This window comes from Anser cygnoides, chromosome Z (genome assembly GCF_040182565.1).
Source record: "Anser cygnoides isolate HZ-2024a breed goose chromosome Z, Taihu_goose_T2T_genome, whole genome shotgun sequence".
NCBI classification, from domain to species: domain Eukaryota; kingdom Metazoa; phylum Chordata; class Aves; order Anseriformes; family Anatidae; genus Anser; species Anser cygnoides.
In genome coordinates, this window is record NC_089912.1 from 41,487,484 (window position 1) to 41,511,274 (window position 23,791).

At 38.9% G+C, this 23,791-nt stretch overlaps 1 protein-coding gene across 16 annotated transcripts in view; it reads right to left on the minus strand.

The window, feature by feature from the left end:
* Positions 1–23,791, minus strand: part of AOPEP (aminopeptidase O (putative)) — a 200,085-nt gene that overhangs the window by 78,016 nt on the left and 98,278 nt on the right. For 13 of the 16 annotated variants that reach the window (XR_007169588.2, XR_010827952.1, XR_007169586.2 and 10 more), the window contains exons 10-13: positions 21,675–21,718; positions 14,805–14,865; positions 1,406–1,468; positions 591–674 (exon numbers count right to left, since the gene is read on the minus strand). Coding sequence is in view for 5 of the 16 variants with exons in the window: in XM_048080489.2 (XP_047936446.1) it covers positions 591–674; positions 1,406–1,468; positions 14,805–14,865; positions 21,675–21,718 (252 nt within the window). In the remaining 11 variants the exon portion in view is untranslated. The other 3 variants (XR_007169595.2, XR_007169596.2, XM_048080494.2) reach the window with 3 other exon arrangements.

The following is a 23,791-nucleotide window of genomic DNA, read 5'->3' on the forward strand; positions in this document are numbered from 1 at the left end:
ACAGGTAAATGAAAAGTCACTGGTTTAAAAATAGTTTAATTTAGGTTGCATTCAGTTTTAAAAATCCTTTGTAGTTATTTTTAAAATAACTACCAAAACACGTTTTCGTGAATGATCCTATAGTGCAAATATATGATTTTCAGATTACCTTCTGAATGACAAGCCAGACACAGTTATAGCACTTTTTTCAATATACGCATCATATTTGTTATTGTCCCAAAACCCACCAAGAAAAATTGTTTCTCAGCTAACAGTACTTGAAGACTTGCAAATAACGGTGGAGATCCTGACAAAAGCTCTCAAGTTACCTCTGATGAGAGTGCTCTTATCTTACTTCTGCAAAACATTCAAGTTAGACACAAACACAGGGAACTTTTGTCCCTGAAATTATAAACATACTTAAGGACTATAATTTTTTTTTCCATAATAATTAGAGTGAAACACTGAAATTATCAGTAACATTCTTTCGCTATCACCTTGCCAAAGATGCTAAAACCCACCTCTTTAGAGTTTAAAATGGAATCAGCCGAAAGCATTTCAGTTGTGCTGCCCTTTGTCCCTTTACACAAACGCACATCGTGATCCCTTACCTTTTGGAAAATGACTTCATCCTGCCTTCTTTTCTTTTTGCTGCTTTTTCTGATCCTCTGGTTTGTCCGAATCCATTTTGTGACCTGGAGTTCAAAACCATAGCGGTTTTTTAGGAAGAAGATGCAACCTGGGTGCAGCTACTCAGCATTAGTAAGAAGCTATAAACAGACTCGAGACACGTTTTTCCATTGCTTCACTGGAAAGAGGAAAAGCATTTTTCCCATCTAGAATGACATGTTCTTAGGTAACCTGCTTAGTTACTTGTGCATGGTCAAAGCGAGATGCTGCTCTTCATCCTACGAAAACACTTTCCCTTCTGCTCTTTCTGTAGGGAACAGAAAACTTACAGCTTTCAGCTTAAGAAATTTATTTTATTTTGCATAAAGGAAGCGTGCTTGATGTCAGACCAGGCTGCCAGATGGACAGCTACCACTGCTGTGCGCAAAAATCCTGGGGAAAACCTCTGCGCCCTACCTCTTACACCTTTTACAAAATTTATTTCTTGCCACCCACTCGAGCGTTGCTCCAGACTACCAACTCCAGCTGCAGACAGCGGGGTTGTTGTTATTAAATAATAAGGTAACAGCACGTGGGTGTGTATTTTTTCCGCCCCCCCCCATAAGGATGTTTTACTCCTGATCCGAACGCGGGCTTGATTTTATTTAAATAGATTTTATAAAAGCGTGACGGGAGGGGTCAGGCGGAGAACTCGAGGAGATCCGCAGGGGATGGAGCAGGGGGATGGAGCGGGGTGGGGAGCGGGGGGGGCGGCCGGGGTAAAGCGAGCACCAGCCGCGAACGGTTCTCCCCTCACCTCGCCGCTCACTTGCTGGACGAGCCGGCTCTCCTTCCACGTCTCGCCCTCCTCCAGCAAAGGCTACACGGGGGGAGAAAGAGCACGGTGAGGCGGCATCCCACCCCGACAGCCTCGCCCCGAGGCACCCGGCACGGGCTGCGGGGCGCCCGCTCCGCCGCCGCCGCCACCCCCGTCCCCGGGCCCCGTCCCGTCCCGTCCCGTCCCTGCCCAGGCCGCCCCGCAGCCCTCGGTCGGAAATGAAACACCTCCGCGGGGTCCCCCGCCCCCGTGCTTCGGCCCCGGAGCCCCGCGGAGAGGAGGAGCCTTGCCTTAAAGACGTAGGGGACGGGAGGCACCGGGGCGGCCTCCGGGGGTCTGCCGCGCCGCCCCCGGCCCGGCCCCGAGTCCCCCCCGGCCACGCTGTCCCCGGGGACGGCCCTTGCTAGGCCGGCACGGGTGTGAGGTGCACGGGCTGATCCACAGAGATCCATCCCTGTAGCTCACAGGGTGATCCACAGGGACGCTCTCCTGTCCAGCCCTTTCCTACGACCCCCCCCCCCCCCCAAGGGCATAAACGGGGCGAGCCCGGCAGGGTCCGGCGCCGCTCGGAGATCTCCCCACAGCTTCCCTGCCACCTGAGGAACGCGGCTCTTACCGCGAACGGCCTTGGGAATCCTGAAACGCACCCTAAAAGCGAGGGCCGAAGCAGCCTTTTATTCACACCCCAGCGCAGCGAGCCCTTTGCTGAGGCCTCGGTTAAACGCTTTATTCAACAGCAGGTGATTAAATTTAGGCACGGGGCTTCCAGCAGATGTTTCTGCGGCTCTCTCAGCCGGATATTCAAACTCCGCTGCGACGGGAGCCGACCCGAGTTATGTCAGCCATGGAAAATCTGACCACCAGAAATTCTTGGGTTAGGGCTTTTTTAAACGCCTTGTGTTTAGCACTTGAAACAAGACACATAAAAAAGGCAGACCGAGTCCCACCTGGTATCATTAAGGTATTTTCTGTATTTTAAAACTAGATTATGCTCTATGTGTCAATTCCCTGAAAACTTCAAAAGAAAATCTGTGCTTTTGTAAAAAAGAAGGCTTATCAAAGCAACTGCTTGAGCAAACTCCCTCTCAAGTAGAAATAGATGGACTTTGCAAATAGATTTAAGCAAATAAAGGTAGGTCCAAATTAGTGTGTACTAAATCTTGACAGTATCCCTTTAACTTTATAACAAAAACAAAACAAAAAAAAATCACCTCTCTCCTACTCTTTTTGTTTCACTGCCACAACATCCTTCTTTCAAGATCAAAAGCTATAGATCAAAGCTGAGATCAAACTCAATGCTTTAAATAGAAGCAACTTCACCATGACCTATTATACAAAGAACTTTTTAATAGAGCTATCACAGTAGAAAATCTTATTATAGATTTTTATTTCACACACACAACAGGTCCACTTAAAACCGGTATCAACAACGTATTTTTATTTCGTAAAACAACAGATTTTCCACTAAACAGTAGCTCTGGAAAGCTGCTATAAATTGACTCTTGAACTGTGCGTGTCTGAATGAAGAAAATAATAGAGCACAGTTCAAAGAAACCGAACAAGAACATGAACAAAAAAAATGATGTTAATGGCAAACACGCATTAATGCAGTTACCTAAAAAACAGCGTTCCTTTAATCAGTTAGCAGATTAGATCATGTATTCCCACAGAAGTTATGGGAGGGACTAGGTCATAGAAAAAGTGAGACACACTTTCCCAAAATACTTTAAAGAATTACACTTCCTCTCTTGTCAAAGGTTTGGAGAAAACTAGGAGAAAAAAAGTTAGAAGAGACGCTGATTTTCAGACCCAAAGACCCTGAGGCTGGCCTGAGATGAAAATGCCTACATACTGAAACAAACAGAATGTGTGTTAAAACTCAGAAGTAGCTCCTCTTTTCCTGTCAGTAGCTGCACAGCAGTGAAGGCAACTCAACAGGAGCTGTTACTGATTCTTATAATGGTAATGTACCTTGTGGAGCCAACACCTGGGGTTCCCTGGTGCTGGCAGCCGTGCACATCATAACTTCCACACTCATCTACTGTAGGATGACAGCAGTGCTGCTTAAGATAGGAACTAATGTGCCCATACAGACAGACTGCAGCGTAAAGAAAGCAGTGAGAGAAGCAGGGTGGGCTGAACGAGCTGTGGTCACAGCACACCAGCTGTGCAGTCAGCTGTTAACTCTACTTATTCGGGCTTCAGCAAGATTTATCTCATGATCAGAGTAGGAAAAATTGCTTGGAAAACAGGGGGAGAGAGAGGGAAAGAGAGGGAGAATGGAAAGAATGAAAGGAAGGGGAGGGGAAGACAGCACAGAAAAGATTATTTTAAGCATATTTGATCTCCAACGTGTTCTTCCATACCCCAAAAGGAAAGAGCTTACACTAGATAAAAGGGCAATAGAACACCCAAATTAATGGGATTGTGACTCCCTCATCCTTCATCAACAGTCCTAGTTGCTGTCTTCACGACTATGACCTGTCATTCTTGAATCTCCTCACAACTGAAATTAAGGGTCGAGTCCATCCTGCACGTCATTGTTGGGCACACCTTCTTTCAGAAATTGCTAATGGAGCTATCCTTTGTAACACTTAGATTGGGAGCAAGCATTTATCCATCTCAAAGCATGCTAGGATCCTTCAGTCTTGCAGCACCAGGATTAAAGCAGAATTTTGAAATATGTGGGGAGAGGTAGCACTTTCTACCAACTGGGTGAAGACAGGCCCAATATCCTTTGTACATGACTTCGATAGGGATTTACACATCAGTTATTCTTCAAGTCAGACCAGATCCCAAGCATACAATGAATTTTCAGGATTGTACATAGGCTAGAAAACAACAGGATATTTATGCAACAGGCAACCGTTTCCTTTTCAATGGAAACAAAAAATGATTTTATATTGCTTAGGCTGTGATGACTACTAATGATATTTCATGAATCAATGAAAAATCATAATTGCACACTTTGCATGAATTGTCTATAATCTCAGCTGGTCTGTGCCACTCTAATGCTAAAGCATTCAGTATTGGTCAACCAAGGTCATCTTATCTATGGAGGACACTGAATCGGTGCCATTTTGTTTGCTTGCAGCAGCTTTCAGATACTGGAAAGCAAAAACAAAAAATTGAAAAGAGTTTAATAAAACTATTTACTGTAAATGAATTTCAGAAGAGCTTCTACAAAGCTGAGGATAATAACTAATGCAGTCGAGTCATATTTTCCAGTCTCTAATTTCTAGAGGTTCGACTTTCCTCTCAATTGCTGAATTTTACACTGTGTACACGCCCACATATATATATATATACATATATATATATATTCAGATCTATGTAGACAACAGCAAGAGAAAAGAAAAATTTTTGGAAAATTGCAATAAATTAAAAAAAAAAAAGATTTTATCCAGAAGCTAACAAGAGGATTAATAATGGCTTGAAACATTGGATTATACAATTCCCCAAGGGCAATATTTTCAAGCCTTTTAAAGACCTACTGTTACCAAAATTTGGCAGAGACACTCTGGAGGCAGTAGGCTACCACTGAAAATCAGAGGGTGGCTGCTGCATCCACATTGCACTGTGTCCACTGTGTACCCCGTGCATGTGTATAAATACACATCTTCCCTACATGTTCATTCCTTCCATTCACAAGCATGTCTCTCTGAAAGTCCAGAGAAGAGGGAAATTTTCCAGGCAGTGAAATGTGTGTTTCTTTCAAAAGCCCTAGACCACTGTGGAACATGGTAACTTGTTCCTGTCACATATAATATTTAATCACATATAATATTTACCTGAGCTTCATGGCCAACTCTCCATTCTCCTGCACTAAAAATATCTCAAATATTATTTACTAAAGTAGTATTTGACTTTTCATTATTTCATATCCAGTGTCCAATTTGCTAAAACTACTTATAATGGATGCTAAATTGGAGAGATTTCATAAATTTAGAGGACTACTCTTTACTAATCAACACAGAAAATCTGTTTTCTTGCAAGGTATCACAAAAATATTTTAAGCCTCTGTGAATTGTTTCCACTAGGCAAATAAAACAACAGACACAGTAAAAACTAATTGGTTGCTAACTTCTGCTCTTTTCATTGTTTTTACAAGCAATGGATTAAAATCAATGTTTATGGCAATGCAAGCCTGGCTGTGCACATATTTGCTTGCAAAAGAGATAAAAGATAATAAGAAGTTTTTTTTTTTAAGTATGTAAACAGTAAAAGGAAGACTAGGGATAATGTGGGTCCCTTGCTGAACGAGGGGGGTGCCCTGGTAATGGGAGACGCCGAGAACGCGGAGATACTAAATGCCTTCTTTGCTTCAGTCTTTGCTTCAAGGACGGACTCCCCCCCCGGAACTCCTCGACCCTGGTGGGGGGAGAAAGGGGCTGGGAAATGGAGGGCTCCCCTATGATTGATGAGAGAGTGGTTCAGGAGCATCTGAGTGGGCTTAACGCACACAAATCCATGAGTCCCGATGGGATGCATCCACGTGTGCTAAGGGAGTTGGCAGAGGTGATCGCCGAACCGCTCTCTATCATCTTTGAAAGGTCCTGGAGAACAAGAGAGGTGCCTGAAGATTGGAGGATAGCCAGTGTCACTCCGGTCTTCAAGAAGGGCAAGAAGGAGGATCCGGGAAACTACAGGCCAGTCAGTCTCACCTCTGTCCCTAGAAAGGTGTTGGAACAGCTTGTTCTGGATGTCATCTCCAAGCAATTTTGGAAGAGAAGAACGTTATGAGGAGTAGTCAGCATGGATTCACCAAGGGGAAGTCGTGCTCGACCAACCTCGTTGCCTTCTATGATGGCATCACCAGCCAGGTAGATGGAGGGAGAGCAGTGGATATCATCTACCTTGACTTTAGCAAGGCTTTCGATACTGTCTCCCATGACATCCTGATAGCAAAGCTGAGAAAGTGTGGGATAGAGGAGTGGACAGTAAGGTGGGTTGAGAACTGGCTGACTGGCCGAGCTCAGAGGGCGGTGATCAGTGGTGCAGAGTCTGGCTGGAGACCTGTGACTAGTGGCGTTCCCCAGGGGTCGGTGCTGGGTCCGCTCTTGTTCAACATCTTCATCAAAGACCTTGATGAGGGAATAGTGTCTGCCCTCAGCAAGTACACCAATGACACAAAGCTGGGAGGAGTGGCCGACATGCCAGAAGGCTGTGCTGCCATTCAGCGAGACCTGGACTGGCTGGAGAGATGGGCAGGAAGAAACCAAATGAGGTTTAATAAGAGCAAGTGTAGAGTCCTGCACCTGGGAAGGAACAACCACATGTATCAGTACAGGCTGGGGGACGACCTGCTGGAGAGGAGCTCTGAGGAGAAGGACCTGGGGGTCCTGGTGGACGACAGGCTGACCATGAGCCAGCAGTGTGCCCTGGTGGCCAAGAGGGCCAATGGGATCCTGGCGTGCATTAAAAGGAGCGTGGCCAGCAGGTCAAGGGAGGTGATCCTCCCCCTCTACTCTGCCCTCGTCAGGCCTCACCTGGAGTACTGTGTCCAGTTCTGGGCTTCCCGGTACAAAAAAGACAGGGATCTCCTGGAAAGAGTCCAGCGGAGGGCCACAAAGATGATACAGGGCCTGGAGCATCTTCCCTATGAAGAAAGGCTGAGAGACCTGGGTCTGTTCAGCCTGGAGAAGAGAAGACTGAGAGGGGATCTCATCAATGTGTATAAATACCTGAGGTGTGGGAGACAGAAGAATTTGGCCAACCTCTTTTCAGCGGTTTGTGGGGATAGGACAAGGGGTAATGGCCACAAGATAGAGCACAGGAAGTTCCGCACCAACATGAGAAAGAACTTCTTCACGGTGAGGGTGACGGAGCCCTGGGACAGGCTGCCCAGGGAGGTTGTGGAGTCTCCTTCTCTGGAGATAGTCAAGGCCCGTCTGGACGCCTACCTGGGCAGCCTGCTCTAGGGAACCTGCTTTGGCAGGGGGGGTTGGACCCGATGATCTTTCGAGGTGCCTTCCAACCCCTGCAATTCTGTGATTCTGTGATATTTGGCAAGTCTCTGTTCAGCATCTCTGTGTAAAAAAGGACCTGTCCTCCCTCCCTTTGCTGTTTCCACCCCCTGCATATGTAGGTGGGAGAATGGGAGCTTGGGAATGTGAACTTGAACCAGCATTGATCAACCAGGCAGCAAACCCTTATTGTTCTTGAGATACCAAACATAACTCCTTTCTAGTAGGGATAAGCTCAGTCATTCTGCACATAACATAGCTTTTGTGTTCAGCAATGCAATTAATAGGAAAAGGGAATCGGAACGACTGCTAGAGATTTGTTTTGAAAGAGATTCTAATGAACGAATGTGTGGAATCCAGTCCAACTTTATTTTAGAAATGGAACATTATTTCAAATGCACTTTAACCTTTCGAACAAGCTATTACTCATTCAGATTTACTATACTAGTACTACTGTTGTACCTCTAAGCTGGACACACATGGTGCCAATGGACATCCTGAGGGAAAACAGAAAGATGTTTGTGAAAATCTCACCTTTGACTGGAGAGGTATGCCAGTGTTTTAGCAGGTCATTAAACTAAATCCAGTGAAGTATCCACCTCAGCATTATTGCAGAAGTGCATTCCAGCTCTGAATCTCAGAAGCATTTTTTTTCCTGAATCATTCAATTAATGGGTAAAATAAGATTACTAAAATTATAGTTTAAACTTCACTTTTAGAAATGAGAACAAGGGAGGCACTGAAATGTTATGGCCAATATTTTCAACTCTAACATTTAAAAATGTACATCTACATTCAAGTTACTCAGCACTATGTAGGTGCCAAACCTGAGGAAGCCTGTTTTCCAATCTTGGAATGGAAACCACACAACAATTCATCAAAATGCTGTTTTGATGATGAATATCTCTGTTTTACCCCTAAAATCAGCAATCACATGCAATCCTGAAGAAATTTACCTGAAACCTTCTAAAACTGTAACAATGTTCTAAGATATGCCTGAATTTGAAATATATATATCTGAAATAAATTTGGTGATACATCATTATAAGCAATTATAATTCATCATTATAAGCAGATATAAGCAATTTTCTTGAGTTTTTGAATGATCCAACAAACAAAAACACACCAGTGCTGGACCTTGTTTAGCAGTGTATTAAGTATTATTTACAGGAACAGCTAAATAAATTATAATTACATTTTATGACAATTACTTTCTTTAGATCACTTTATCCTCATTATTATTATTTAAATAATAATAGACCTTTTAACTTATTTGATACTTTGCCACAAACAAAATAGCGATTTTTTCCAGTTTGGTCTATCTAGAAAGACTTTCAGATGCACAATCTTTATCTAAAACAGCTTTCAAAGAGTTTACAGTGTAGAGAGAAAGTCTGTTTGTGCAATCTGTCTTGGTTTGTGTCTCTTTGTAATTCAACTCTCATTCATGCATGTTTCAGAACTACACAGTATTTTCCTAAATCCCATCTTTTCTTTTAAGGAAATGGGAGGAAATGTTGACAGTACAACTACTAATTTTTGAAAAAAAACACAGCATTAATGATTCATATTGAAAAAGTTTTTTCTCATTCTCTTTTTATCATTAGAGATTCTATGAACTGATATATATTGTTGATCTATGCTAATTTAACTTTTTAAGGACTTTGGGAGGATCTTTTCATCTGCCAATCTGCAAGCAGTTTAATATCAAAAGGACCCCCCACACCTTTTTTCTTTTTTTTTTTTTTTGATGGGAAGCATCTATTTTTCAGGGTAGTAATTGCTAAGTAGCAATTACAGTTCCTTCAGATTAATTTTCAAATATCTGTTCATTAGAATTCAGTATCAGTCAGTTATATTCCTTGCAGTGATATGAAAACATACACAAAAGGCTCCATGCTATGATTCTATGATCAGATAAAATAATCAAAGATGAGGTGAGTAGCAAACTCCAGTGCTTAAGCAGCAGCACTTTATTCTTGTGACTAATACTTATTACCAAGTTTGAAATGAATCTAACATTCGTAGTTAAACTTCATTAAATAAGTATGAAAATTTATACCTCTTCATAGCCCTTTCCCATTTTTTTCCTCAAATTACAAGCTTAAATAAGATTTTTCTACATAGGAGGTCGCATTTGCTGCTAATGCCTACAAATTCACCATATCTCAACAAACAACACAGATTTCATTTGTTTACCATTTCAGTGTTGACAGCCACAAATATGCACTAATATGCAGTTATTATATATATCCAGAGAGAAAAATTACAAGATAAGGCATGACTAGAAATATCAAGCATTAACATATGCAAGCTTTCAGTTATACTCTAATACAATGAGCAATTTTTCTGCTGAAAATTTTCCCAGTACCCTCTGTAAAATTTGCGTGAACAACTGCTAGGGATAGTTACAAAGCATAAGAGAATTCTTTTTAAAAATGCTTTAATTTGTTTGGTTTGTTAATAATTGACTTTAACTGCTATGCCATGATACATCCGTGCCACAGCCACTACGCCTGCAGAGCTATCCCTTCATCTGTCATTTTCTCTTAGTAAAAGGAAACAGGAAATCTATAAAGCTTATAACTGGGGCAAAAGCCAGGAGCCGTCTTAGTAACAGACTGCTTCATGAGAAATCATATTAAGTGCCTGAGCTGCTGCTGTAACATCCCCTAAAATTTATGAAACCACAGAAAGATATTACCTACATTGATTTAGAACACCGCACAAACTACATTTTAATTTTTTTTTTAATAGTTTATGAAGTTTCCTTTAGTTATGCATTCAATTTCTTCAAGTAGGACAACCCAAGAGCCAGTCATATATAAGTAAAACTAGAAATGCTATGAATAAGTGAATATTCACCACTGGAATAATTCTTTTGCCCGTGCATTTCCAGAAGTATAGTTGGTTTACAAGTAACATTAGTAGGCAGAGCTTAAGCTACTTCTCCACCATAGTAACAAAAAATAGTGCGCAGAGGAAAAAATACAAATTCTTTTTAAATGGTAAATTCTTAGTATTGTAACAGGAGGCTGTCTTCCAATGTTCATTCAGAATTAGAAATCATGGAGTAGTATTCTCCCAACGCTCTCAGTAAGATGCACATGCTCTGAAATACCTGTTGGCAGTACCTACTAGAATCAGGAAATACCATTTAAGCTAGAAAATGGGATAAGAATTGTGCTGTAACAGGATGAAGCAGCAACTCAAGAGGGAACCTGAAGATCACTTTTGTAACACAAGGTACCAAATCAAATGCACGCCCAAGGAACACTCAAGATAGATTTCAAGTTTACCAGTAAATAATACCAAGCTATGGAACCATGTAGCTTCACAGAGGGGATAAATAAAGTGGTAAAACTGGAATGAGCAAAAAAAGTACTTGTAGAGATTCAGATACTACTTGATGTTAATTCTTCTACTACTCATTTAAAAATTCCCAACAGAGTTTAAAATAAACATTTTATGTTTATTTTTTAAAAAGATTAATTCACTAGGGTAGAATAAGCAATTTGCATAAAAGTAACAGGACAATATAAAACAAAGACAAATCTGTGCAGAATAGAAGAAAATCTTCCTCAACAAGCATGCAGTCCTTTAGCTTTAAACTCTAATTAAAGTAGGGCAAACCCATTACACAGACTGAAAGATACAACAGAAACTATACTTCAGAGAACAAATTGTCAGTGGAAGGAATGAAGTGGACTTAAGTAATTTCATAGGTGTTTTCCCACTCTAAATACTGTTTGGTATTTCTGATTCTACTTGCCAGCTTAACTCATCAGCTAAAGTAGTGTTAAGACATTACTAGCCTTGTGCATGATGAAAAGTTGCTACAGTGCCCCGGTGAGTCACTTCTGAGACAGAACTATACACTGGAGGTTGCTGATACTTGGTTTGATAAATTGTATGTTCAACAACACAACATGCTTCACCTTATTTAACACCACCACAATGCACTCCCGCAAAAAAAATCCTCCTGAAAGCTCGTATTTCAGAAATGCTTGCTCTTCATCTCTTATGATCCTTTTGTTTTCTGTTTAAGAAAACCTTACTGCACAGCAAGCTTCAAGAGAACCACTGTGCTGCGGTACTCTCCCATTTATGAAAAGATTGGCCAGGCAGTAGCACATACCCTCCTTTTATAGGATTAACCTTTAATGGTTTAGAAAATACAGAAGCTGAAAGTGTAAATTGGCATGCAGAATTCTTTTTTTTTTTTTTTTATGGCAACAGGCCAAATTCTGTTTTTATTTATCAGTATGACTCCCTTAACTCACATAGTGTTACTTTTGATTAGTATTGGTATATATAAGAGCCTGGAAACTGGCTCAGCTGGCCCAGAAAAGGCAACATGCTTTTTCAAAGACTGCAGTGGTAACAAAGATTGACTAATATTAAAGTTTTGCTAATTATAAACTACAAGTATAAAGGAGTGTATATATATAAATAGATACATAGACATATTGTTCCCTGCACAGAACTGGAGACAGGACTAGGGATGGCAAATGATACAAAGCACAGGTACTTTAGATAGATTTGGATATAACCATGGAAGAAAACTCTTAAAAACATTTTGGTAGGTACTGCTGCAAATGAGCTGAGCCTGGTGAATTTTCTTTGTATTCAGTTGCTGACATGAATTTCCTGAGCAAAACCCACCCAAACATAAAATCACCTTGGAAACAAACAAAGACGGTAGAAAACATATAAATTCACATATGGGAAAGATACAAGAGGAACTATGTTCCGATGTAATTTTCAGAATGGACAGCATGATGCATACTTCCCGACCCCGTAACATAGGTTAATCTTTTCAGTAAGGAGGTTTCCACTCCAAATGCAGTGAAGTCTTAGATATTATTTGTAAATCAAGAGACATTTTAACTACCAAGCTACAGGACGTAGAGCAGTCAGCAAAGTAAGGGCGATAACCAGAAAATTGCCAAAACCTGTGCAGGGCACAGGACGCCGCTTTTCTGTCTTTGAGACATCTTTGGAGCAGAGATTCACCAGCTGCATTTCGGTTGCCCCACCACACAAAAAAGGCAATCAGCTGCAATGTGTACCTCACAAAGTTCACACTGCCTGGCTGGCAGGCTCAGCAATATCATTTCATCCAGAGGAGCAGACAGAAGCCTTCCTCTACAAACACCCTTGTCCACTCACCTAGCAACCCATAAAAGAGAGTAAATCAACTCTGGTGTTCCTGGGCTTCTACTTGATGCAGGTAATTCAACTGAACATAAGAAAGTGGATTACGTGCCTATGCCAGCCCTGATATATCATGAGAGCTAAGAAAATAGTTTGCTGGAAAGATAGTAATTTAAATACTTTTTAAGGGGGATTCTGTATCAGCTCCTGTACAGCACACTAGTGTATTTATAGCTCTCTGATCAGTAAATACAGTCATATTTAGATTACAGATACTAACAACATATTAGGAGCTACTAAGCAACCTCTACAGTTTTGATTTCAGGAATAAGGCCTCTCCAAATGATTTAATAAAGCAGTAAGTGAACAAGGCTTTGTATTCACTGAATGATAACTCCATTTCTTTCAGTAAAGTGGAAACCAGTTCCTGCAAGAGCCTGAGATGTGCTGAAGGCAACAAGAGTAAATTGCCAAAAAGGTTATTGATGGGGGAGAGAGAGAGAGAGACAGAAGAAGTCAGTATGCTGATTCTCAAACGAACAGAAAATTAAATCAGCACTATTCCAGTTGGCACTGCTGATTTTACAGAACAGCCAAACTATCAGGGAAATCTCTTTGGTTATTAACAAAAATTTACAATGATTTACAAGCCCACTGAATGTGCCAATATTTTTGCTATACGTTTTGCTTACACACCCAAAAGATACTCCCAGGGTATTATGAAACTACTTGCTAGACGTTCTGAACAGCCCATACTACACACTCACGTAAACAGAGAGTTCAGTTTTCACACTAATCTCTATTTTCAATTATTTAGTCTATTCCCACCTTCCTTATTTGTGATTTTAGAGTTGACTGTAGGAAACTGGCAAGGGACATCTTCAGGGAGATGCTTAAAAATAAAATGCCAGAAAAGTCTTTCATTTCAGGCAGCCAGTTCAGCATCTTACAGCAGTAACTGTGCAACTTTAGTTTCTGTGCAATACTTGAAGCAGCTGTTCTGCAATCTGTTGAATTTTCTATCAGGAACAAAACCTTGATTGAAATATAGTATTAAAATCAAAATCCTTTTTCAAGAAATGAACGAACATCTAGATGCATGATGATACTGCCCCTTCCCTTCCCCTCTTCCAGTTAAAGCTAATATTCCTTTCAACAGTTTTAGAGCAAAAAGCAAATTCCATAATGATTTTATGGTGTCTTCAAACATTTCGATCTCAGGACAAAACTTCCCAGAGAACCTTGTACAGCATAAAAAGAACAATGGAGGTGCACAATACCTCTGAAGCTGACAAGAACTCAACCACAGAGTTCAGGTATGGCTCAGGTTCACAGATCACTGCTTATCATTTTGATCCATTTTGACAATTCTACTTGCAAATGTGCTCAGTCCCTAGAGCCTCAGCCACGCTGCCTACATACCTCTCACTTTTGCACATACAAATCAGGTTATCATTCTAACTCTTAAAAAATGGCAATGCAAAGTGGAAACAATGCAAGCTCTAGTTAAAATAAATTCCAAGCAACTTAAGCAAAGCCAGTTTAGTGCAAACCAATTAGAATTAGAGCACCAAATATAAAATAAAAACATATTTTGGAAAAAGCTGTTTTAGGAAGTTTTCTACAGAGATACCTTTCTTTGGCTGATGCCAATTTTGTAACAAAAGCAATATATATAGTCTTCAAATACCACAGACTACTAAGTATTTTCAGTTCACATAATTTAAAACATTAATATGAAAAGTTCTTGACATTAAAAGCAGGAAGTAATGCTCGATCTCAACTGCAACAGAGTTGGAACCCCAAATAAAAGTTATCTGTGCAGCAGATTCACAAGCAACTCACACTATTCACAAAGTATCAAGTACAAATAATTATATTTAATATTTAGTGAAGTCATTGCTGTTCATATGACTGTCAGTAATTTATATAATGACAACTATGAGCAATGCTCCTAACATTTAGTAGAATCCAGAATTATACTGTAAAGCATACTTCCAAGTGACTACAATATTAAGCAGTAAGATATATTTTGTAAGATTTGTCTTTTCGCAGGTTCATTGAGATGAAGCAAAAACCTGTGACCGCTAAATGCTAACAGTCTATGAATGGTGTTTAAAGATTTGGAAATCAGTAATCAGCAAAACTGTTTATTTTAAAATAAAGTATGATATAATGTGCAAGTAAGTATGATATAATGTGCAGGTCTCCACAAAGAACACAAAGAACACAAAGAACAGATATTTTGTATTTACCTTTGGTATTCCAGAAGTGTCAAGCCAGTCTGTGAAGATACTTTCAACAGTTAACCCAGACCTTGAATAAATAAACAAAAAAGTTAGAAGACACACACAAAACCAACAATTTTTCATGTGACAATTAACCACATAGAAGCTGAGCAAAATCTTGAATTCCAAGTACTAGCTGTAATGCAGTAATAAATTCTGTATTTTTTAATGGATAATACCATCAGAGGTGATATGAGCAAGTTAAAGACAGATCCATTTTTTTGTGTGTTTAAAAAAAGGATAAATTCAGAACGTATGAATATTGACAGAGAAAGTGTAAGATGGTAAAATACAGTCATGAAACAAATTATGAACAGGTGTTTGACTTTTTGAGTAGAGTGTTATTATAGAAGCAGCCTAAATGTAAATACGCGAAGATGAAATGAAACAAAGTTTCTTTAAACTTAAGGATTTTAAAAGGCACTGATGGATTTTAATCCTCAGAATTACTGAGTATCTAATATATTTCAGTTTTACTTTCATCTTTTCTGCACTTTCCCTGATTATGCCCTGATAACATTCACAGGGAAGTCACAGTATAGTCTGGAGACTCAGCTACGATGAACTATAAGTAGTTTGTCATGATCAAGCTGTATGGACTAAAATAAACACATGCTAATTATGTGTGCATTCATTAATTTTACTTCCCCTTTTGTTTTTGTAAGAAACTTTTGTTGAATTTACTTAAACCCAGGTTAAAAGCTTCCCAAATTACAGAGAAGTCAATTTAAAAAAAAGTAAATTAGTGTTCATGCTGCATTCCAATACTGAAAATACTCAACACTTGAGTAAGCTCTCTATGAATGTAAATATTCTGAGAAGCAAAATTGATGTGCACAGTCCTGTGCATAGTAATGCCTTGGCAAGATTCATTGTAGTACTTGCATCTACTTTCATGTGTATAATGTAGACTCATAACCAACAAAGCACCCATGAAAAGAACACCCGTTTGAGGTCTGAAGTGGGAAGACAAGCATCTCAAGGCAGTTTTTAATAGAGTTACATGACAAAGAAGCCTGTTTGCTTTTTTTTTTTTTCACATACCCTGACAAAACTCTGCTCATAATTCTGACCATAAAGGAGGCTTATTTATGTACTGTATCAGTGACTACGAAGGATTTGTAATGAATCCATCAGTCATTTTTACTGAATGATTTTAAAACACCTTAAAAGATTAACTTTCACTATGCCAGTGGGAGACGGATCAATCACTGTTATGCCTGACATGCAAATGGGAAAACTAATGCTTAGAGAGCTTATGGAGTCTCAAAAAGCAGTTAAGCAATATGCTATTGGATGAAACAGTTGACACAGTCAACACAGTTATAGAGTAAAAATTTCCATGTGTTTACTGATCATAGTAATTACTTTTTTTTTTTTTTTTTTTAAATTGGCTAGTTTCTTTTGGAGTGACCAAAGATTTAAATTATTGATATTAACATGTGTAGCAGCAGCACTTATCCAGACATGGATTATAGCCTGACTTAGATATTCTTTGATGAATCCAAGATGAGAAATTTACCCTCCATCTCTCAGCAGTGCTATGCGTTGTATTCCTCTGAGGTAGAATTAACAATTACGTCCTCCATTCCACACCTTCATGCTGTTAGATCTTCCATCCCTACTCTCACTTAGCAGATTTCTGAAGGAAGCCTCATTAAAATGAGCAGATCCACTTGACAGAATAAAATTCTGCTAATGTGAATAAATGCTGGGAGTACCTGATGAAAATAGAGAGTCAGCTGACTATGCATTGAGTCGTTCAACAGAACCACAGAAAATATGCAATCTGGTCCTAATAAACTTCTCCAAAAGGAATTTTACACAGGAATTTTGTAACAAAGGCAAAAAGCAATCACCAAGGGCCTTAAACATAAAGAAGCCTGTACTAACAAATGCTGCCCTATGTCTTTCAGCTACCAGCATATGCTTGTATACACAAGATATAGCATCCTAGTCAAAATTGTAAGAAGATGCAGATTAAAGAAAAAGAACATTTCTGTCACAACAACAATAATGCCATCTAATGCTTTCAGTATCTATTCTTTTAATAGTTTTTTCAGTTTTTGAGCAGTTGTATATTTTGGTGCAGACCAAGAAGGTTTAATGTGGAAACACAACTAGCCTATTCACTGCTAGTAGTACGTTTTGACAGTTCATGCAGTTTAGGTCCCAGCCTTTCTTCCAGTGTCTTTACAAGTAAGGGATGACATTATTAGCCTGGCTGAGATGACTTAAAAAGTCCTACGAGAAGAATGATTTTCAAAGAGAAAAGGAAATCGACAAAATACATCTTGTAAACATTAGGAGATGTTACAGTGCCACAGACCAATAAATAAATAAATAAATCCCTCATATCACATGATTCAAATAATCTCAGCATTCAAGCAGAAGCATTTTTACATGGCCAGGATTCTGAATTTTCAGGAAATTGCCATTCTGCATGTCTGATCACTATGGAAATTGATTTTACACAGGTAACTGAGCATAGACACCATGCTTGTAATGGGGTGGTGTTCTACATTCAAGTGAATTACTTATGTCTAGATTTGGTCAGCTTTTAATAGTACCTTGCTATTTGTGGAAATTTAGAGCATTTGGATGCCAGATCCTCCATGCAATGTTATAAAAATTGGTGTCTAATATAAGTTAGTTAGCTGAGTCCTTTTCAGAGGGAATGGAGAGAAAGCAAAGTATCTCCAAACAGCCAGTCAATTCACTTTATTTGGGATAAGACGACATTTTTTTCTTTAGTGCTTCTTCCTGTTTGGTTAGTGCAGAAAGCACATACAGGACTAGCTTAAAACTGGACACACAAATTTTATATTTTTATATCAAAGGTAGATCAGGTGGATCACACCACTTACTTTGTCTCAAGTAGCATAATCAGAATAATAATTTTTTATTTATTATTGCATGAATCAAAACCAACACAGCTTTATGTTCCAATGCAGAACCAGAGCTAGCAGCTAAAAAAAAAAAACAAAACAAACAAAAAAAAAAACAAAACAAAACAAAAAAACAAAACAAAACAAAACAAAAAAACACTTGTGCATTTAATTGTTTTACCTAGGGATAAGAAACACAGCTTTACATTGCCAGTTTCTCCATTTCTTTTTCAGAACCTAAAGAAAAAGTCAAGATTTTCTCAAGAAAAAATAAATAAATCTATGTGAAATTATAACACTGCTTTTGCTATGTAGTACCTTTATCCTTTACTTATTATATACTGCCCCCCCCCCCTTTATTTTTTTAAGCCGACAATGGCTCATTTCAAAACACTGGCTTTGAAATAAGCTAATGAAACTGAAAGGAATAGCACTGTCCTGACAACACACTAATCCAGGCTGAAACACCACTTGTAAGTTGTTTAGTCTCTCCTGAAACTTTGACATATTTCTCAAGGGCAAAAACTACAACACTGCCATTACTCTGCCTACAGCACCCCCACCTTCAGCCTTCAGCTAAAAATCCTTTCATATTCCCATATGCAGTTTGTTTGTTTGCTTTTTTGTCCACAATTTAGGATATTTTTGTTAGCACTCATAAAAAAATATATATATATATAACTTTAAAAGTTAACATATAACTTTTTTTTTTTCAAATATATTAGTAAGATGTAGACTATAGCAAAGAACTACTATGAATGTACCGAGGGTCAGTTCTTAACTGAGAAATCCTTGGAAAGGTTGCCACCAACTTCCATCAACCAAGGGCACTTACAACCTGCTTATATTGCATTTAAGCATCTGTATGGACTTAAATCTGGTGTGTTACTGATTTCCTGAATGGCCTTCTGGTCAAGGTACTGCACTGGGCTATGGGAATCTGGGTTTAATTGATTTGCACTACAGCAGAGTTCTGTCAAGACCGCACAGTTTCTTTAATTGCTTTGTACCACAGTTCCTTGCTGTAAAGTAAGAATTCTAGTGCATCCATTAAGTCATCATCCCTTATCAATTTGTTTAGACTATAATCTGATCAGACGAGTAATGACCTCCCAACATCCATCCATACAGTACAGGCCAGATGCAATGCTTCAGAAAAAGCTTTGTAAAATACTGATGATGATTTCAAAATTAGCATTATAAAAGATGTCTACATAGCAAGTCAAGGAAGAGACTGAATTTTATCCCTTCAGAATAAAATTTTGCAGCAAATAAACGGAGCTCATGAAAGCGCATAGCTTTTTTGGGTGGAGTGGGGTGGGGGTGGGGTGTTAAAGGAAGACAAGAAGTAAACATATCCAGCTAAAAATACTTCAATGAGCAGATCTGCTGATTTGCTTCATCTGTATATATACATTCATTTACATCGATTGTTTTCAAAGCGGTCTATTCCAGCTATATGGAGGCATAGTTAGGGCAAATCAAAGAGTAGTGACAGACCAGTGACTGTCAAGTACCCATACCTTCCAGACATGTTTTTGTTTGTTTGTTCTGTGTGTTTGTTTGTTTTGTGTCCAGCATATATATCATAGAATCATAGAATATCCTGAGTTGAAAGGGACCCACCAGGATCATCAAGTCCAACTCCTGTCTCCACACAGGACCACCCAAAAATATATACATTCTGGCTTTAAAAAAAAAATGGAGGAATCAAAAACAAAGAAAAAAAGCAAACAAACACAAAACCAAACCAAATAAAACCAAAAACCTTTCCCAGTGATTTGCTTTGGGTGTTGGGTGCCTACCAGCTATTTGTCTCCATCAAAATCAACACTTTCATGGCAAGTAGCCTTTAATGTTAGTATCCAAGAGAGCAAGTGTGAAAGAAAGAGACGTATACCTATGTAGAACAGTGCTTTGAAATCGCAGCATTATTTTAACGTTGATTTGGTACTTAACTGACAATTTATAAAGACATTCAAGGAATGTGGTTAGTAAGACTGAGTTATTAACAGTACAAATAGCAGAGATGTAACACAAGCCTTCCTTTGTCTACTATGTATCATTAGAACAATAACTTTATTAGTCCTCTTGTTTATGTTATTGAACAAAATTGAATAAAAAATACCACCAGGAAACCCCAAAGAACAGAACTGACCTACTCAAAAAGTGCTTGTGCACTCAAAGAGCACAAGCAGCTGCAACTCTGATTTATCTGAGGCTGGTGAAACTCACCCTGTGCTACAGGGCCTTAAAAACACTGAGTTTTTGCATGGCTCACATGTTAGGCAGATGTGGAAAGGATCAATTTACAGCAAGGAATACAGCTGTAAGCCTTGGGGAAAACGGAACCACTGGGAGTTTTAATCAAATTTAGTGCACCATGCTACACAGACACATAAGAGGGGTTTTCTTGTTGGTTGGTTATTTTTTTTTTTTTAAGTAACTGCAGTGAAGTTTCAAAATATATATGAGCAAAAGAGATGCCTCCATTACAAGTGAGTAACATGGTAGATTTGTTACAGAAAGGCCAAGTTAATATAGGGCTATGGCCACTGCATATTACACTTTAAAATAATTTGAAAACGGATAAGGATAACATAGGTATTTGTTTGTTCTTCTTGCCATTAGCCCCTTAATTGGAAAAAATGCATCTTCAAGGCAAGACAGAAGATTCTAAAGGACAAAAAGGTAATGCTAGGCCTGTCTGATGTCAATGGTCAGCCACAGTACAGAAATAGAAGGATCCTGTCTTGGAGAGTGGATTCCTATAGCTAGGAAAATTGAGTCAGAGCAGGCAGTAGCCCTGTAGGCATGTAGGTCTCCTCCTCTGAGTACAGAAGGCAGCAAAAATCAGTGACTGCTACTTAAGAAGTTGTGTCTGTATTTTGGAACTGTTCGTTATTGGGAATGTACTGAAAAAAACTCCTGTAACTAAAAATGAAAGGACTTACATACTGGAAGAGAGAGAATCTTTTAGATATAGTCTGCTGTATCAAAAAGCAGAAAATAATGTAGCACTACTCAAAGGCAATAATTACAGAAAATTTCCACTGTTGTATGGTTGCTTTCTGCCAGTTCTAACGCTGTTCTCATTACAAAAGTCTCCCACAAGCCAAATTCTACTCTTAGATACACTAGTTTGCCTCTGTTGGCACAGCTGAGGATAAGCTTGGCTTGATTCCATACTACTAACTTTTTATTTATTTATTTATTTTAAGTCCAGCCTCCATTGCAATATTAGAGTGCTTGGTGTTTTTCAAGTAAGCAATGTTTAGTTTTAAGGAATGTGCATATGCAGCACATGTGCACATATTTGAGGTAGCACAGAACAAAACAACAAATAAGCAGTGATGGATTCAAAATTCAGCTAAAGACTGGCTGTATCATCTTCAGCCAGTCACACACAAGAGGATTTTGAAGGACTTGTGTGGCACTGGGTTTCAGTTAGTGCTTTCCATCAGTATTTTCCATCTTTTCCCCATTTGCACACAGTGTGACAGGGAGGGGATGGTTCCAGACTACTGCTTGTGGAAAAAAAAACAACCATGTTCTCTGCTCTCCCAGATCCAGGGCAAAGCTGTGGCTGCCTCACTCTAAGGCACCATGTGCCAATAGCAGCTGGCAGGAGGATCAAAAATTAAGTTGGGCAGCTGTGCCTGGCTCTTCAGATCACGTAGTGAACGCAAGACCTCAGTGCTGCCCTAACATAAGAGCTAAAGGCAGAGAGTTAAATGATTGGGGAAAACACAGGATAGCAACATCACAAGTCTTGTGTTTTTGTGTGTACATATAAACGAGAATTTACAGAGAAAGAGACACACATATGCTTGGAAGAAACATTCAGAATATTACTGAATGAAATTCTAATATTTACGGCTAGCACTGTTTAAATTTAGATCTAATTTCTACTTTTTCCTTTGACCTTCCTAGCCTGGTTCTCACTTACTCTCTTTGTTCAGGTACGTCTTCCAACAGCATGGAAAGAAAATCCTGGAAAATGAACAAAGCACCACAGTTAGTATATTTATGAAGAGATAACTGCACATCTACATTGCTAGTGAGAGATAGATTTTTAAAGACTGAAGACAGAGGAACGATAAGAACAAAGTTTATGTATCTGCTCTGGTGTTATACTGCTCAATTATTTATACAACACACATTATGTTTGTCAGTTTTCCAACCCACTCAGGGAAAAAGTGTCAATATTGATAGAAAATGGGCTTGAAAAGCCTGCTGACTATTTTAACACAATCCTACGTTCCCTTTTTTATTTAATCTATAATACACATACAAACTATATTTAAAGCTGTTAAAAGTTATACTTTTACGCATACTCAAAGGCTAAGAAACACCAGAGTTAAAAGCGTCACTTGCATTCTCTTCACTGTGCTTGTTATCACATTGTCTTTAATTATATGACCATGCTTTGTTTTCTTTTCTTTTATGCACATTCCTGAACAGAAGATAACACCTACTTCTCATTCCCTGACAAAATTCATGGCACTGTGAACTAACACCAACTACAGAGCAAACTCTTCAAAGAGAAGGTAGATAGAATTTCATGAATTTAGAAGGAAAGTGCTGTGCCAGTGTAATAGTATTACTATCATCCTCACAAAAAACAGCCCTCTTTACAGAAGCTACACAGGACATCACTCAAAGGTTCTCCAGCACCCCATGCTATACAAGACATTCACCCTAGTTTTAATGGCACTCACTTTGACACAATGCACTCCTGTGAATAACCTCATAAGAAGATGATTTATTAATATGAATTATTTGTTTATATGCTATTTCATAAAGTAATCCACTTTATTAATACTGATTTCTGTGGAGACAAATTTCATAGCGTAATGATGTTCCTCACTGCAATATATGAGTAGAGGCTGATTTCTAATTGTGAGTACTTGCTTTCTAAGGTCTTGAAGAACATTTTCTGAAACATGGAAAACTTTAATTTACGGACTGCTACAGCATTCAACAAAAGATGCTGTTCTTCTGTGTGTCTCTGGCATTGTTACAGAACCAAAGAAAGAATGATTGCACAACTGAAACAACTGAGCAACACTGTTAAGTCTTCTTCCTTTACATTATAATCAAGATCCAGACTATATTGCAGTGGCTGCACAGTCTGCTTATGAATAAAGTTGAATTACAGAGTGCTGAGGCTCACCGTGGCAAGAATGCCATAACTAACTGCCCTAGCATTGGTTCTGTCCAACTACAGTGCATAGCTGACTTGATGATAAGGCATGAAATTCTGTGACTTCCTACTACTACTTGTAGTTCTGTACCACTGTTCTGTATATCGATAGAGAACTTCTGTCTCCTTCAACTTGTGGAAGCTTTCCTGGAGGTACAGAGTAAGCTTATACATGTAAATAAAGAACATAAAAAAAGGAGAAAAGATCACCATTAGAAATGTTTCAAAGACTTAAGCGTCTGAAAAGTAATACCGAAGTGGTCAGCCTTGCCACTGTGCACAGACTGGGTATACATTAATGCAGCCAGATTCAATGATTAGACTGCATCATTTTTTTATAATCAGTCCAATGGTATACTTGAAGATAACTTTGGTATTAATGGTGGTTTTATATTCTGTGTATTTTACTGTGATATTAAACATATCCTTTGTGATTAAAGCTGTCTTCACCTCACCAAATACCTGTTAAGAATAGAAATCATTATACACATTTTTAAAACAAGGATTAATCTCTTCTGTTTTATTTTAACTGCTTCTATTTCAATGCTCCCAAACAGAATAGGAAAACGAATTACCACTTACCTCATATTTACATGTCTTTTAATGCTTGCCTATTATCAAGTCTGCCTGACGCATCCCTTTATATGTCTGAAGTTTCAGTTGCTTATAATTTTGTCAAACTTTAACCATCTGGAGTGAAATTTCATCCTCAGGCTATTTTTGTCTTCCTCTCCAGATAAAACAGTTCAGAAGGGTTCAATAGTAAATTTAGAGGATGTACTCTTTTTAAGCTTTGATGTCATTTCTTTAAGAGGTTCTAGTGACCTTACACTTTGAAGCAAAAACCTGTGGATGGGTAG